This window comes from Bos mutus, chromosome 22 (assembly GCF_027580195.1).
Source record: "Bos mutus isolate GX-2022 chromosome 22, NWIPB_WYAK_1.1, whole genome shotgun sequence".
Classification (NCBI taxonomy): domain Eukaryota; kingdom Metazoa; phylum Chordata; class Mammalia; order Artiodactyla; family Bovidae; genus Bos; species Bos mutus.
The window spans coordinates 42962961-42979292 of record NC_091638.1 but is presented as its reverse complement, the minus strand read 5'-3'; the positions used below and the strand labels follow the sequence as shown (position 1 = coordinate 42979292).

The following is a 16332-nucleotide window of genomic DNA, read 5'->3' as shown; positions in this document are numbered from 1 at the left end:
ATGAGATGGTTGGATGGCATCACTGACTCAATGGACATGGTTTTGGGTAGACTCCAGGGGTTGGTGATGGACAGGGAGGCCTGGTGTGCTGCGGTTCATGGGGTCACAAAGAGTCGGACACAACTGAGTGACTGAACTGAACTGATTCTCCTGAGACAGGTGCACAGCAGGGGCCTGGCTGCGACTGTGGGGTAGAGCTGGTCTTTTAGACCTGTTCCCACAGGGCAGCCAGGCTTATGAGCATGCTGGAGGCTGTCTGGGAGTGGGTCAGCAACTCACCGTCCACAAGGACGACGTTCAGGCCTCTGCCCACGTTGTTTTTCACAGGACTCATGATCCTAAAGGAAAAAAGAGAAACAAAACACAACCATTGGTCCTGAGTGTAGAACAAGCACTGTGTTCCAGACTCTGGAACTCTGAGAGGGCCCACATGGTGCAATGCAGAAGTATCAGAGGATACACAGCATCATTTGGGCCATCTGCTTTCTCCTGGAAATGAGCAGTGGGCTGGATTCTCTGAGAGTCTCTTATGGCACGTTTGGACCAGAACAGTCTGCTTGGGGAAGAGGGAGGGTCCCTGCCTGGGGCTGGGAGGTGCTGGAGGGGTGGCCAGCCCGTCTCCCCAGGCCAGGAGGAAGGCAGAGTCCGGCCATGTCTGGGGTCCCCAAGAGGAGCCCAGCTGTGTTCCTACCACCCAGTATCCTGTCCTCTGGTGTCCTTGGGAAAACTGTCCTTCTCTGTCTCTAGCCAGGAGGTTCTCAGCACGGACCTCTCTCCCAGGCCTGGACAAGCGAGTATGCTGTGCTGCTGATCTCAGTGATCAGGCCAGCGTGGTCATGTGACCTAGGCCAGCCAATGAGCCCCAGTCCCGGGGCTTTCACAGGGTTAATTCACAAGGGGAAGCTCTTCCCAGTGGGGTACTAGACAGGGCTGTTACGTCAACCCAGCTGGTAGCCGCCCTCCTTCACCATATGAAGAAGTCCATTTTCAGTAGAGAAAACCAAATGCAATGACAGAGGAAACCAGAGCTGAAGGTGGTATGAGGGGGAGCCTTGATGACTAGGTTTGAACCCCTGGATTCAGCTGTTTCTGATGGCCACTGTCTCTGGGCTTTTGGGCACATGAACTGACAAGTCTCCTTGTTCTGCCTAAGCAATTTGGAGCTAGGTTCAGATTCCAGATTCCTGTCTCTGGCTTCTTTTGTAGGGTGGACTTGCTGCCTAGAAAGCCTGGCACACAGTCTTTGTCCTACACCTGGGCCGAAGCCCTGGCACCGCTGCCTCTGAGCTTTGACGCCTGGCCTTGATCTTGAACACTCCCCGTAGGCACGCCCCTCACAGGAAGCCCAGCAGCTTGGCTGTCAGATAGACCTGCGTTCACACCTGGCTCTACCAATGGTTAGCTGAGTAACTCTGTCTGAGTTTCCTCATCTTTATAAAGGGGAGAATTGTCGCCCACCTCTAGGAGTGCTGGGGTGTAAGGGAGATGCTGCTGCAAGGCATCTAGGAAGGCGCTGGCAGATTTGCAAGCCATCAGGATTATTATTATGTCTGACTAACCCATCCAGAGTAAAAGGAAGTGTGTGGAAGGTGTGGGCTGGTCTCAGGGCCACCCTGAGGCCTCTGAACTTGCTGATGAATAAAGGCATGAAAGTAATGAAATGCCAGAAACTTACGTTTGGTCCTCAAAGCACATGGTGGGGCCCACGACGTTGGCGGCCCCACTGACGATTTTAAACGCAAAGAAGTTGTCTGGGCAGGATTTGCTGAGGCCACACTTGTTCTTCACCAACTGTGAAGCTGGGGAGGGAACGCAGCAGCTTTGGTGGTGGCACGAGGCCCTGGAGGAGTAGGGGAGCTGGGAGTGGGGTGGTGGGAGGGTGGGGGAGTGGGGGGTGAAGGGCGGCTAAGGGCCTCTTCCCAGAGACATCTTCCCTGACTACCTAAGTCTACGGACTTGCCCCTTTCTGGGCTCCCACAACCCCATAAAGACACAGGATACCATGTGTCTGACCATCCAGAGTTCATTTCCGGGCTTCCCATCCCAGCCTCAGCCCGGACACAATGCCTGCCTGTCTCCACACCCCTGGCAGCTGTGTGCGAAACAGTGAGTGGTGGGTTAGTGACCAGAGTCTCCAGAGTGATTAGGGGATTCTCCTGAGAACTTCCTCTTGAGCCACAGCAGCCTTTTGAGCTCTCAGAGGCCCCTGTGGACAAGTCCCTGGGGGCCCAGCATGGTGGGTGGGAGCATGTCCCACTAACTGGGTTTCCTTGAGCAAGCCCTCAACCTCCTTGCACATCCAGTCCCTCAGCTGGGAAACGGGCTAATGATGGTGCCTCCCCGCTGGGTCGTGTGTGGGCTTAATGAGTGCAGGTTAGTGTTCAGAGCTGATTGGCTGTTCCTGTCACTCACTCACCGTGCGCCTACTATGTCTGGACCCTGGGACTCACAGGGACTAGGCAGGTGGTTCTGGGACCTCCCACTGGGCTTAGCATGGTCTCTGGAGCCCATTGAGGACTCAACAGGTGAGACCTCTGATTTCTGTGGCTGCTATGAAGCCCTATATCCTCTTCACATGGCCCTCCCCAGGCAGACCCTGTGGAAGGCAGGAGAGGCAGAAGGGCCCTCAAACAGCCGCCGAGGTGTCACGCGTGCTGTCAGCCTGGCAGTTTCCAACTTGTATTAACGCGTGTTTTGTTTTTTTTTTTAACACCACCTAACTTTGGAAGTTGCCCTTAGGAGGACTGAATAAATGGGGAGTTAGAGCGCTTTCACCTGCAGAGGGAGAGCTGTGGCCGGGCAGCCTCGCTCTCTTCCAGGCCCCGGGCCAGGCATCCAGCTGAGCCACGCCAGGGGCACTTGGAGCAGACCCACAGGCTTCCTAAAGATGCGGCACATGCCAGGGCCTTGCTGTGTGCTAGGCACTGTGTCGAGCACTTTTTCTTTACTGTCTTGTTAAATCTTCCCCCATAACTCCCGTGGCTGGCACACAGTAGGCACTCAATAAATCCTCACTGAATGATCACCTAGAGCATCTGGGTGGGTCTGAGTCCAAGCTGGGAGGGTGAGTAGGGTCTCCATGCCCTTGCCGGCCTAGAGGGGGGCTTCGTGGGAATCAGAAACTAGCACCCCTCTGCCAAGGGGGGACACGGCCCCTAGTGCCAAGCTCAGCGAGCCGCTGGTGCCTCTGAGTAGGTGAAGGCACCCTTTCCTAGGAGTGAATGCCGCCCGCACCAGGGCTCCCCTGGTGGAGTGGGTGGCCCTGACGATCTGAGTGGAATGCCCATCCTAGGCTCTCACCCCTCCACCCTGAGTTCCTGTACACCCGCCTGACAGGTGTAACTAGAGCTCCAACCGGGACATCATCACCAGAGAGTGAGGGCCGGGAGTGGAGATGCCCCCGAGGAGGTGTCCAGAGAGAGGGCCTGGCATGTGAACCGGATGTCCCTGCCCAGCCCTCTGGACAGAAGCTCCCACAAAACTGCTGGTGGAGGGTGAAGCTGGGAGGGGTCCTCTTCTCCTATGAGTCTTGGGGCCCCACCTCCGGCCACCTTCCCCCTCACAGGCAGCCCAGTTTACTTGAGTCCAGGGGGTCTCACCTTGCTGGACAGGTGGTTTCAGGCCTTGGGGACCACCCTGGAGTTGGCCCAGGGTCTGATCACCTGCGCTGAGTCTGACAAACCCCATGTCAACAGGCCAGCTTAGCAGGCTTTGCTCAAATTGATTTTCTGACCATCCAGGCTTCACAGTCAAACTACTGGATGTAGGGGAGGAGGCCCAGGGGTCTCAGGCACTGAGGGGCAGGTGATTTGCTGTGTGGGTTTGGGTTCTGGGGGCTTCCTAAGCTGTCCCACCCCTCTGGGAAGCCCAGCGCTATTGCTCGGGGCATGCAGCTGACTGCTGGAGGGGTGCGGTCAGGGGGAACCTGGGCCAGTTTCAGGAATCTGCTGTGTGACTTGCCATAAATCTCTCCCTTTCGCTTTGCCAACTATAAAATGAGGGGATTGGTTTAGATCAGGAATGGAGAGGGGGACCCGGAGGTGCTGTCTCTGGTTGAGGTGTGTTGAGAGGGTGGGCTCCGGACTACAAGGAGAGGTTGACTCCCACTCTGCCACTTAGAGCGATGTTGCCTTGGCCAGGAGATTTCACCTCTCTGAGCCTCAGTTTCCTCATCGGTAAATGGGGGTATGTACAGCACCTACCTAGGGTTGTGGTGAGGATTGGGGAAGGTGCCCATAAAGTTCGGAATGCAGTGCTGGCAAGTGGACACTCAGTCCCTGTTACTATCATCATCACCATAATTGTCCCCTCCTCCTATCTTCTCTGCACCTCTGGAGCTGGGTCACTGTGAAACGCTGTTCCGACACCCAGCATTCCTGGGCTCCCACTGTTCTCTCCATTCCCATACTCGCGTACCTGACTCTGCAGGTTCTCTCCTGGCATCCCAGCACTCCTGCCCCTAGGCCTTTGTACAGCATGGTACCTCCTGTGCAAGGAGCAGCTAAAAAGCCACCTCCTCCTTGAGGCCTTCCCAGACCCCATCCCAGTGGAAGGGGGTGGCCCTCCTGGAGCCCTGGGCACTTGCTCCCTCTCTCTCAGCACACACGGTTCTTCTACCCAAAGAGACAATCAGCACCCTCTTCTGATTGCTGCTGGGGCCCTTGTGGTGCCAGCATGGCCCTGGTCCTCTGAATCAGGAGCCATAAGCCAATTCTGAGGTCATTGCAATGAGGATAATAAGCACAGCCTGCATCCTTGGAGCTTCCAGCCATGTAGGGGATGAGAGAGCGGAGGCAGGGTGGCTGCAGTCCATACTGTGGGCTGGGGGCACCGGGGAAGGGAGAGAGTTGAAGCCTCCCTAAGAGTCTGAATGGCTGAGAAGGGGCCACAGGGCTTGGGGGCTTCACAAGGCACCATCAGGCCAGGAGTGAGAGTTGGGCGGGCTCTGGGAACCCAGGTTTCTCTCAAAGCTTCAGGGCTGGGAGTAGACACCCTGGAACGCCTCACTCTAAGAGCATCAGGGCTGAGTTGACACTCACAGTTCTTGTGGGCTGAACCTGTTGGAGAGAAGACAGAATCTGGTGAGAAAGTGTTTTGAGCTTGCCCGCATAATGGAGGTGGGTCCTGGGTGGGGGTGGGAGAAGAAGGGAAATCAGAGTGGTGCTGGCCTGGCCAAGCACAGTCCCCCTCCTGTGGCACAGGGGTGAAATGAGCTGAAAGTCCTATTTTATCTGGGAGTCCTTCTGCACTTGCTGCTGCCACCTCTTCACACACACGCACACACACACACACACACGCATGACTCTGTCACAGTTGAAAAGAAGCAAGCCTCTGTGGTGAGGCCCACTGGACTTGGAGCCTGATGATGTGTGACCAACTGTGTGGGAGTTTTCTCCTCTGGGGCTGAGCCTCTGCGCCTGCACAGTGGGTGTGGGGAAGGTCCAGTGAGAGGAGCCCCAAGGGCCTGGCTGGGTGCCTGGAACCGTGGCCTCTGGGAGGGTCAGGACTGTGCCGGAGCCCCGAGGGCCTGGCCGGGTGCCTGGAACCCTGGCCTCCGGGAGGGTCAGGACTGTGCCAGAGCCCCGAGGGCCTGGCCGGGTGCCTGGAACCCTGGCTTCCGGGAGGGTCAGGACTGTGCTGGAGCCCTGAGGGCCTGGCTGGGTGCCTGGAACCCTGGCCTCCGGGAGGGACAGGACGGTGCCGCTGCCACTGTTGAGCTGCCTTGTGGGTCCCTTCCTGACTCCTGCAGCCCCGCCTGTCTGCACTGGGCTGCGCATCTCAGCTACACTGTGTGCAGGTTATTCCTGCGCTTCTCATCAGCTCTCCCACTGGCCTGGTGCTAAGCCCTAGAGGACAGGGCTCCTAGTGGACAGAGAAACGTCAGTGCAGCGGGGGAGCTCTCCTTCTCTGGGGGACGCCCTCACTGACACTTTCTATTCGGTCCTCAGGAGGCTGCCCCCCACCCCTGCCTCTGAGGCCCAGGAGTATCCCGTGCCCCGGCTGGGCCAGCCACAACAACATCATATCCCCCTGGATGCTGAGCCCTTCTCAGGTTTATATGTGGTCCCAGGGGACAGAGCTGAAGGGTGAGCAACTGGGAAGCTGGTGGCCAACATGCCTGTTGGGAGAGAAAGCTGCCCATGGAATGAGGTTAAACAGCAATGAGCGGAGCCCAGGGCACAGAGATTGACTCTGGGGCCTTTGTGGGAGCCCCTAGAGCCAGCCACACCTGAAATCCAACACCTTGGGCTTCCCAATGACCCAGGAAATGACATCCCACTTCGTTTAAACTACTTACAGTGGGGTTCATCACTCTCATCTGAAAGAACCCTGCCCAGTTTATCAGCCAAATCAGGAAATCTTTAATTGCCCAATTTCTGTGCCACAGACCCCTTTGGTGATCTGGAAAAGCCTATGAACTCCCCTACAAATAAATTTACTCCCACTTTTTTTGAGGCACTCAGTGTTTCTTACTCTACCAGGCAGCAAGTTATTAAATGTGTAAAATAAAATAGGTTGGATTAAAAAGGAAACCAACCATATACCAAGATAATAACAAAAACAGTAGGAAATGTGGTGCTTCCGTATTAATGCATTAAATCACTGTATGTGTTTTGCAAGACTCCAGTCATGTTAATATACTTCCATTTTTCTATATTCTATAATGAATTGTGTTTGTACCCCCCATTCAAACCCTGAGCTGAGGCCACATTCTGGAGTGCTCCTCATTCCAGGGTCTTGGGGGCCCAACACAGAGCAGTTGTGTGTTGAGCCTTGGGGGGATGTGTTGATTTTTCACACCCCGGGTGGCTCAGTTCTGAGAGGGAGACTACCTTGGGGGCTCCCTTCAAACACTCCCCTCCTACCCCAAGCTGGGGCTCTCTTCTCCACAACTCACTCCTGCTCTGAGCTGCCTGCACGGATCTGCACTGATCTCCTCCAAGGCCAGAAGCATGGCCAAGTCAGTCTCTGGTCTGTGAAAGTGGTGCCCAGGGCCCACGGACCTGGTGGCCACCACGTATCTATATCGATATAAACTGCTCTAAGCTGGTGTGGGGCATGCTGGACAAGGAGCAGACGGGGAAAGGGCCCGCTGAGATTCCACTGTGCGAAGCTGGTGGTAAGAGCAGGGTGCCTGTCCTCTCGCTGCTGTGAAGGCGTGAGCTGGCCAGGGCCACTAGAGGTTACTATGTTTGACTGCGTCAGTGGAGGTGATTCTTAGTCTTTAAGGAGGACAAATCCAGAGGTATAAATTTCCCTCCCTTTCTCTCCTTCCTTTGAAAGGATTTAGATCTGGGAGACCTGGGTTCCCAGTCCTGTTCTGATATCTACAAGGGACATTTCAGGAAGTTTCTTAACCTCTCAGAGCTTCTCTTTTTCTCAGACCACACATGAAATGACAACATGAGGTCCTGCTTGAGTCCACCCCACAGATATACTGTGAATCATTCCATGGGGCATTCATGCAGGTCCAGTGAGAGCACGCATGTAAAGCTGCTAGCAACCATCACCCATCCATCATTCACCCATCCACCCCCCACCCATCCACCCGTCCATCCATCCATCCACCCATCCATCCATATTTCTTTCACTTATCAAATGTTTACTGAGCATCTGGTCCAAGGTGTTAGAGAGATAGATAAACCCAGGACAAAATTCTGGCCTTCAGGAAGCTCACATTATATGAGCTGGAGATAGGTAATGATGAAGTAAACAAATAAAGAGCACAATGATGGATAATAATGATGATCTGAAGGGGACAGGCTACACGAAAGACTCTACAGGAGGAGGAGCAGGCGCAGGTAGAGCTGGGGTGCTCAGGAAGGTTTCTTTGAGGAGGAAACGTTTGAGCAGAGGCCCCAGGCTGAGAGGAGCCGCCACAGGGAGGTCTGAGCAAAGAGGAACCGCAAGCGTGGGTGGAATGCGCTCAGGGCCCGGGCAGTTTTCTCCCCCGCTCTGTCCCTCCCTTCTTCTCTTCTTCCCTCTGTCCTTCCTTCTTGGGTCATATTTCCAAAATGGTCCTTGATGCAGGTGCATGTTCTGACCAGGGCCTTGGAACACTTCTCTGTTCTCCGTGGGTTCTCAGCCTTCCTGACATTGGATTGGGGTGCGGTTTCCTTTTCCCTGACCCTGAATGTGTGGGGTCCCAAGGGCAGCCCTTTGCCATGTCTGGCCACCTCCTGGGTCACCCAGGGCTGGACTTGATCCTTGGCCCCTGGCCCCGGCTCTTGCCCACTCACCCATCCAGCGGGGCAGGCGGAAGGTTTTCATGTTGAAGTTGATATATTCTCGGATGAAGAGCCATGTGGTAGCCATGGCAAAAATAAGGGCCAGGTAGCGAAGCAGACCTGCAGAGCAAGGAGATACTGCCCTGAGACCACAACACTAGACCACATGGCAAGGCCTCACGGTAAGACTACACGTGGGTCCTTCCCAAATCCCCTCAGTGAGACCTCTTCCCAAGATCCCATGTTGGAGGGAGAGTCACAAGGATTAACATATTGATAGTCTATCTTTTTCCTGGATGCAAATTTGCTGGGGAATTTTGTGAGCACAGAACTCCACAGGGGTTAATCGGAAGAAAAAAAGAAAGCTAGGAGCCTTGGAAATGAACTTCACCAACTTCATATCTGAATGCACAGATGATAGGAAGAGTTAATCCTGTGTGTCAGTCGTGGTTGAACCTTATTTTCTCTGAACGTCACGTGAAAATGGAGCAACTCCCCCATGCTGCAGGTCCGGAGCCTGCCCACACCATGGACCAGTCCCCGGCCTGCATCCAAGACCATTGTGAATCCACGTGATGACCCAATGGGGGATCATGCTGCAAAGTTACCTGGTGACACTCCCCAGGGTGGGGCCGCTGGGAGGGAGGCTTAGACACACACTTCCTGGGCTCCTCTTAGCCTTTTGGAGAGTGTCTCAGGAGGTGAGGTCTGGGAATTAGCACCCTGAGGGGAGGCCTGAGGACTCCGGCAGGAGAGTAGGAGGCAGGTGAGCCTCGGCTCGAGAGGCAGGAAGGCTCGGGGTGGCCACCCCCTACTGTGTGACCTCGAGCAGGGGCTCAGCACCTCTGAGCTGAAGCCCCTCAGTCACAGAGTGGACAGAGTAACGTGCCTGCTGCCGAGTCCATGGCTGGTGGGGAAAGATGTAGTAGTTGTCCCCACTAGGCGGCCTCTAGGGTGGCTTTGGGGGGTGGGGTTGGTCCCTTGTGTTTTCCATCAACTCCCCCCAAAAGCCGTCACAAGCAACGCGTGGCGCTCTGCAGGAGCGCACACCCGCCTGCCCAGAGTGGCCTCCCCGCCTCACAGCCAGGCTGCTCCCTGTCTTCTCTCCTGCACGTGTGAGCCGGGCCCGGAGCTCCCTGTCTGCTCCCTCTCCTCGTGATTCTGCCAGGGCTGCAGCAGGCCGCACCACGCCTCCCATCTCAAGGACTCTGGAGACCCCCATTCTGCCTTGAGAGTCAAATCTGACCTGCAGGCAAGTTCCCTCGCTCCGTGCCTGACCTCCCTCTCTGTCTGTGGCCACAGCGCTCTGAAGGTGCCGGGTCTCGTCTGACCTCTCTGTCTGCACCAGCCCTGCTCCTCAGCCCTGAATTCAGCTGTGGCTTTGTGCTGGCGAGGGAGAAGGCCCTCCGGATCCCATGGGTGGGGCTCAGGTGTGCGGGGTCCCTCGTCTTCGAGGGCCTCGGCTCGCATCATTCGGCACTCCTTTTGTGTGGGGTGCTAGGCGAGCGGCAGACACGCATTATCTCAGTCCCCTCTGTGCTGTATGCTACTGCTTATCCCTGCTGTCAGGTGGGGAAGCCGCACCTCAGAGATCTGGTCACCGGCTAGTAAGTGACAGGAGGTGGGACCTGAACCTGGGTAAGTAAGGTGCCTATAACACCCGTGCTCTTCAGGGACCTACATTCAATATCCTTTAATAAACCACAATGGAAATGAATATAGAAAATAAGGTGTGTATATATGTATATAACTGTACCACTGTGCTGTACAGCAGAAATTAACACAAGGTTGTAGATCAACTGTACTTTAACAGGCTTCCCTGGTGGCCCAGACGGCAAAGAATCTGCCTGCAATACAGGAGACTGGGGTTCAATCCCTGGGTTGGGAAGATCCCCTGGAGAAGAGAATAGCAACCCATTCCAGTATTCTTGCCTGGAAAATCCCAAGGACAGAGGAGCCTGCCAGGCTACAGTTCATGGGGTTGCAAAGAGTTGGACACAACTGAGTGACTAACACACACTTCAATAAAAATAAGTAAAAGTTGTGCTCTGAACTTCCTCACTGGTGTTTGGAAATACAAATGAATTGTATCAGTTTTCTGTTTGGTGAATTCCTCAGTTCCCCTCTCTCTCTCTACACAGAGGGTACAGTCTGAGGGTGGAAGCTTGGAGCAAAGTCCTCTCCTGGTGCCCAGCCCTGTGGTGTCAGGAATCTAGAATAGTCCTCTACAAATGCTTTGTCTGTACAAACATTTACAAATGTTTTGTCTGTAATTTCCAGCCAGGGTGAAGTGTTTCCCAGAGCAGGTGAGTCTCCATGTTCCCAGCCAGGTGGGCCAGTTTCTGCAACCCTTAGCCTTGAGGCAGGAAGTCTCCTCTTTACACTCTTCCAGGCTCTCCCTGGATTGGTTTTTCCCTGGAATTCTGGCCTGACTAGCTGAGAACGGATGAAGCCAAGTAGGCTGTGAGTCCAGGATGGGCAGACACTGCTGACAGAAAAGCGATTCCCAAACCTGATTCAGACTCAACCTTGAACCCTGGAGTCCTCAGAGCCTGGCCTTACCTGACAGTCTCATCCTGTCGAGGTGAAGAGCGGCTGGGGGTCAGGGTCGGTCTGTGGAGAGAAGAAAATAAGATTGGAAACTGGTATCCAGGGTATGAAAGTGAACGAGACTGAAGATGAGGGATAGGTTCCTAAAACCCAGTGCGTCGTAGTTCTCTTGGTTTGGTGCCGTCTGTTTCCTCTCTGCCTTCACCTCTTCTTCGCTTTTGCCCCTGGAGTTTCATATTCAGTTCAACATGCCTTTTTTGGAATGCAGAGATTAGGATGCAGAGGAAGATGCAGTCTGCCAGCCATCATCCCTTGGAGGTTTGATTCATCCATGCATCTACCCATCCATTTGTCCGTCCATCCATCCATTTATACACTCATCCATCCTTCCAACCATCCATCCATCCATTTGTCCATCTGTCCATTCATTTGTACATCCATGCATCCTTTCATCCATCCATCATTCTGTCCCTCCAGCCAGCTGAGAGATATTGAGCTAGCCAGCTCCAGTGAAACCATTAGGAAGCAGAAGCTCAAGTGATCTTTGCTGATGGGCCCACATTATGAGTAACAGGGACTCACACAGCATACAGGTGAGTTTGCTCCGGATACCATATGTGCATCATCTTCTTTAATCCTCATACCCACCCCGCCTCCCTTCCCCCACCCCCCCATGCCTCCACACTCCCGCTTTAGGGGTTAGTAAGCTAAGACTCTCCACTGTTAAGCCCAGAGCTGTTCAGTGTGCCAGGGTCAGGGGCAGAATCTCGATGCAGGTCTCAGCTGCCTCGTTTCCATGATGTCACCCTGTCAGTGCTGTCTCAGAGAGAGATGAAACTGAAGTTTCCTCCCTTCCTGAGTCCTGGGCAGGGGCAGGACTCGGTCCCACCTTGCCCCTCTGCTGCCCCAGCTACTGGTAGTTACCAGGGATTTGACAGTGCTGAGACCCCTCAGGAGGTGTCTGGAGATGAAGAAGAGGGGAGAGCAAGGCAGGTGGGAACTGTTCTGGGTCTTAGACCCCTCCAGCCATCTGGAGGGTCTCTGACTGCAGCGACTTGCTTCCACCACTCTTCCTGCCTCCTCCCCACCCTAGAATCCTCTTTATCCTAAGAATCCATTTCAACAGACTCTGTATCCAAAGCCCAGCAGCCAAGGATCCAGACAGGAGACAGAAGACCTGGACAGCACCTGGTACCAAGGTGGTCAGGTTGGGTCTGTCCTTGTTATTTCATCAATGGCAACAGCAAATGCAACCCATATTTCCTTTCGAGAATAATGAAAAATCCTCTCACGCACCCTGGCCCTCTACCCTTCTAAGACCTTCCAGGTGAGAAAGCTGAGCTATCACCTGGCCTCACCTGCAGGAATTTTGTAGGACTTTAAATTTCTGAAATTTGTATTACCAAGCTTTTCTTCTTTTAGATAAAAAAAAATATATATATATATTTAAATTAAATAAATAAAATTTTGGCTGTGCTGGGTCTTTGCTATGGGGGCTTTTCTTTAGCTGTGGCGAGCAGGGGCTCGCGGTGCTCTGGCGTCTCGTTGCAGTGGCTTCTGTGGTTGATGAGCACGGGCTCTAGGGTGCACGGGCTTCTGCAGTTGCAGCTCTCAGGCTCTAGAGCACAGGTTCAATAGCTGTGGCACAAGAGCTTAGTTGCTTCGCAGCATGTGGGATCTTCCCAGACCAGGGACTGAACCCGTGTCTCCTGCCTTGGCAGGCGAATTCTTAACCATGGAGCCACCAGGGAAGCCCTACTGTACTCTTGAATGTTCTCAGAATATTTCCTACAGAAAGCAGCCCAGGCTCCTGGGTGAGGCTTAAAGGACATTCTGTCGGGTCCCCCATGTGTGGAGGAGCCAAGAGACCTGGGGGCTGGACAAGATGGAAGGACAGCGACAGGGTCTGACAGATGAAGGGACAGACATGGATATTGATGGAGATAGAGACTAGAGAGACAAAAACAAGGACAAGAGGGAGAGGAACGTGGCAGAGATACAGGGACAGAAGGAGAGAAAGAAGACAGAGCAGAGAGACAGGATGAGAGAGACAGAGGGTAAGTCCTCATGACAGGCTTATGCCCAGCTTCAGAGGGAGCAAGTGAGACAGGCAGAGGGCAGGGGGCATGTACCTGGGCAGGGGGCTAGCCTCTCCCTCTGGTGCCCACGCCGAGCAGGGCTTTTCCGGCCTGACGTCCCTCCTGGCCAAGTCCCTGGTGACCCACTCAGCCCTTCAGAGCTCGCTGGGCGCCTGAGTCCCCAGGTGGCTCATTCTGCCAGCCAGCAGTGGCGGGGGGGTGGGAGGGTCTGGAGCTCAGGTCAGGCCTACTGAAGGTGGAGCAGGATGGGGAAAAGCTCCTGGGGCAGGTATGCAGGGTGAGGCAGGAATTCTCTCTGCAGCCTCCCAGACCTGGAACAGTTTCCTTCCTCTTTGTTTCTAGGATTACCTCAACCTGTTATTCAGGTTATGAAATTGTGAGGCAAAGGCACAGGAAGAAACATCCTGTTCCCCTGCCTGCTGGCTTGAGTGGCCTAGGCACAGACTCAGTGGAGAGTGGAGGGTGGGAAGCAGGAGATGGGGGTGGGGAGGTCAGAAGTTAGAAGGCATGAGTTGCTAACAAACTGCTTCACTGCGAACTGAGCAGATTGCCCATAGTCCGCCTTCACCATCCACGAGCCTCTCTGTTTGTCCTGCCCTCTCCCCCGGACAGCTTTTGACTTCTGGCCTCAGGTCCAACCCTGTGTACTGGACCCCGGGCATGCTCTGCTTTTCCATGCCAGGCCTTGTCTTCTGCAGGCCTGGTAGGGTGCTGAGCATTCAGGAGGTGCTTGCTGAATATTTGAGGACTGATCGAATTGGACTTCTTGCATAGTCCTGGAAGGTTAGGATGATGAAACCACCAGGTTGAGAAGGAAGCTGAAGTTCAGAGAGGGCAAGTGACTTGTCTGAGACCACACAGCCAATTGTGGATTTTATTCCTAAAGCATTCTCTGAGGACTGGTTGGAAGCAGGCTGGAGGTGCACTAGGAATGGGGATGTGACTGTGAACAAGAGGCACTCTGGAGCATCCCTGGGCCTCTGGTATTGCTCGTCCCTCTGTCTGAACACTGTTGCTCCGCCTCTTTGCCTGGAACACTCCAATTCATCCTTCCAGTCTCAGTGTAGCAGCCACTTCCTCTGGGAAGTTACCCGTGACCTTCCAAGATCAAACACCTACCTGTGGTTTTGAGTGGGAGAATGTCCTTCACGGTACCCTAGCTTGTCTAAAGGGGCTGACCACTCAGAGCACTCTGATTCCTTGTGATTGGTTCAGGAGGGAGCATGTGACCCAAACAAGACCAATCAGAGTTTTTTCCTGAGGGGTCTCTGGGAACTCAGGAGAGGGAGGCCCTTTTCTCCTTGATGATGCTAAACTTGATGTCTGTAATCCTGGGGTGGCTGGAGTCCCTTTGGTAACCCCTGCCAGTAGCTGCTGTAGACAAACCTCCCCAGAAGATGCAAATACAAGGGGCAGTGCCCGCAGTCTTGAAAGAATCAGGCAGCAAAAAACCTGTGAGGTCAGGAAGGAGGATGGATTTGGGGATCAGACAGGCCTGGCTTTGTCACTTAGCACTTGTGTGTTCTGGGGCACATGGGTCTTAGCTGCCTCCTTATAAACTCCGGCCAATGCTATCTACCTGTCCTGAAAAATGTAGCCGGCAGGGAGACCACCTGCTTAGAAGGCGTCTGCTGCTCTGACAGCATCCACACCATTTCCTGCCTGTTGGCAGGTCCCATTTGCCCTGCGGCTTCCTGCAAGGGCACCCTCATGGCTGGATTCCTTTATGAATGTTTGCCGTTTCTGTGAAACCAGAATGGCATCACAGTATCTTTCTGTCTGGTTATTTGTGATATTTCTTAATGGCCCTACAGAAGCTGGGACAGCTTCCTGCTTCCTGTAGCCCTCTGTAAACAAGTGTCTTGAAGCTCAATCTTGACCTGTCACAGAGTCCTGATGGATGAAGAAAGGGTTACTTTCTTTCCAGACTGAGAGGGTTGAGGTAAGCACCCTGATGCAGAAATAAGTGGGTACTTCCTCTGATTAAATCTGGTCTATGGTTCCTGTTGATCTCAGGATAAAAGTTGAAGTATTTCACGTGGCTTATATGGCCTTGTATACAGCAAAAGGAGAAGAGGGCAGCAGAGGATGAGGTGGCTGGATGGCATCACCGACTTAATGGACATGAACTTGGGCAAATTCTGGGAGACAGTGAGGGACAGGGAGGCCTGGCAGGCCACTGTCCATCGGGTTGCAGAGAGTCGGACATGACTTAGCGACTGAACGACAACAATGCGGCCTTGTATGATCTAAGCCCTGACGTGAGGGTGACCTTGCCAGCCTCATCACTGCTGTCTCTACTTCCATTCTGCTCTCACCCCCAGAACTGCCCTGAGTGACGCGCTCTTCCCTTTCTGCTTTGCACACGTGATTTCTCTCTACCTGCCTTCCCTGTATGGCTCGTGTCTTCAGGCCCTTACCTAGCAGCCCTCTGTTGTTGGAAAAACAAAACTCAGAAGCGATTTCCTAGCCCATCACAGGCATGCAGGCTCAGCCAACAGTCATTTCAGAATCAGCCCTGAGTTGCAGAGGAAAGGAACGCAGGGCTCTGTGAAAAAGCTCTGCGTCTTGCCTGGCGTGGCCGTTGGCCACAGGTCAATGCTCTGTGCTCTGTTTACCAGGTCATTGCTAAGGGGGTGTGAACTTGAGGCCAGAAAAAGAACTCGGAGACATTGGGTGACAATTAGCACCAGCTGAAGCTCTATGTCTGCACCTTCAATGGCTTTAGTCCTTCAGACTTTTTAGCACCTCTTGGCAATCAGGTTTCCTCCCATCTGCCCAGACCGAACCTCAGATTACAGACACAGGGGGTGATCTGGCGGGTTTGCTTTCAGACCACTGCAGTCAAGTGAATATTGTGATAAAGCGAGTCACACGAACTTTTTTGTTCCCAAGTACATATGCTATGCTATGCTAAGTCGCTTCAGTCGTGTCCAACTCTGTGTGACCCCATAGACGGCAGCCACCAGGCTCCCCCGTCCCTGGGATTCTCCAGGCAAGAACACTGGAGTGGGTTGCCATTCCCTTCTCCAATGCATGAAAGTGAAAAGTGAAAGTGAAGTCGCTCAGTCGTGCCCGACTCTTAGCGACCCCATGGACTGTAGCCTACCAGGCTTCTCCATCCATGGGATTTTCCAGGCAAGAGTACTGGAGTGGGGTGCCATTGCCTTCTCCAAGTACATATAAAAGTTGTATTTACACCATATTGTAGTCTATTATTAACAGAAGCAGAAGATATTAACAAGAGGAGGCAAGAATACCCAGAACTGTACAAAAAAAATCTTCACAACCCAGATAATCAGGGTGTGATCACTTACCTAAAGCCAGACATCCTGGAATTAGGAAGCATCACTCCGAACAAAGCTAGTGGAGGTGATGGAATTCCAGGTGAGCTATTTCAAATCCTGAAAGATGATGCTGTGAAAGTGCTGCACTCAATATGCCAACAAATGTGG

General features: G+C 53.7%; 1 protein-coding gene across 3 annotated transcripts in view; it reads right to left on the bottom strand.

The window, feature by feature from the left end:
• Positions 1 to 16332, bottom strand: part of FAM3D (FAM3 metabolism regulating signaling molecule D) — a 37859-nt gene that overhangs the window by 12570 nt on the left and 8957 nt on the right. For 2 of the 3 annotated variants that reach the window (XM_070359020.1, XM_070359019.1), the window contains exons 2-6: positions 10791 to 10841; positions 8241 to 8348; positions 5040 to 5057; positions 1676 to 1799; positions 280 to 338 (exon numbers count right to left, since the gene is read on the bottom strand). In XM_070359020.1, the coding sequence (XP_070215121.1) occupies positions 280 to 338; positions 1676 to 1799; positions 5040 to 5057; positions 8241 to 8348; positions 10791 to 10803 (322 nt within the window). In that variant the 5' untranslated portion in view covers positions 10804 to 10841. Of the gene's footprint in view, positions 1 to 279; positions 339 to 1675; positions 1800 to 5039; positions 5058 to 8240; positions 8349 to 10790; positions 10842 to 12910; positions 13114 to 16332 lie in introns of those variants that run through there. The other variant, XM_014479202.2, reaches the window with a different exon arrangement.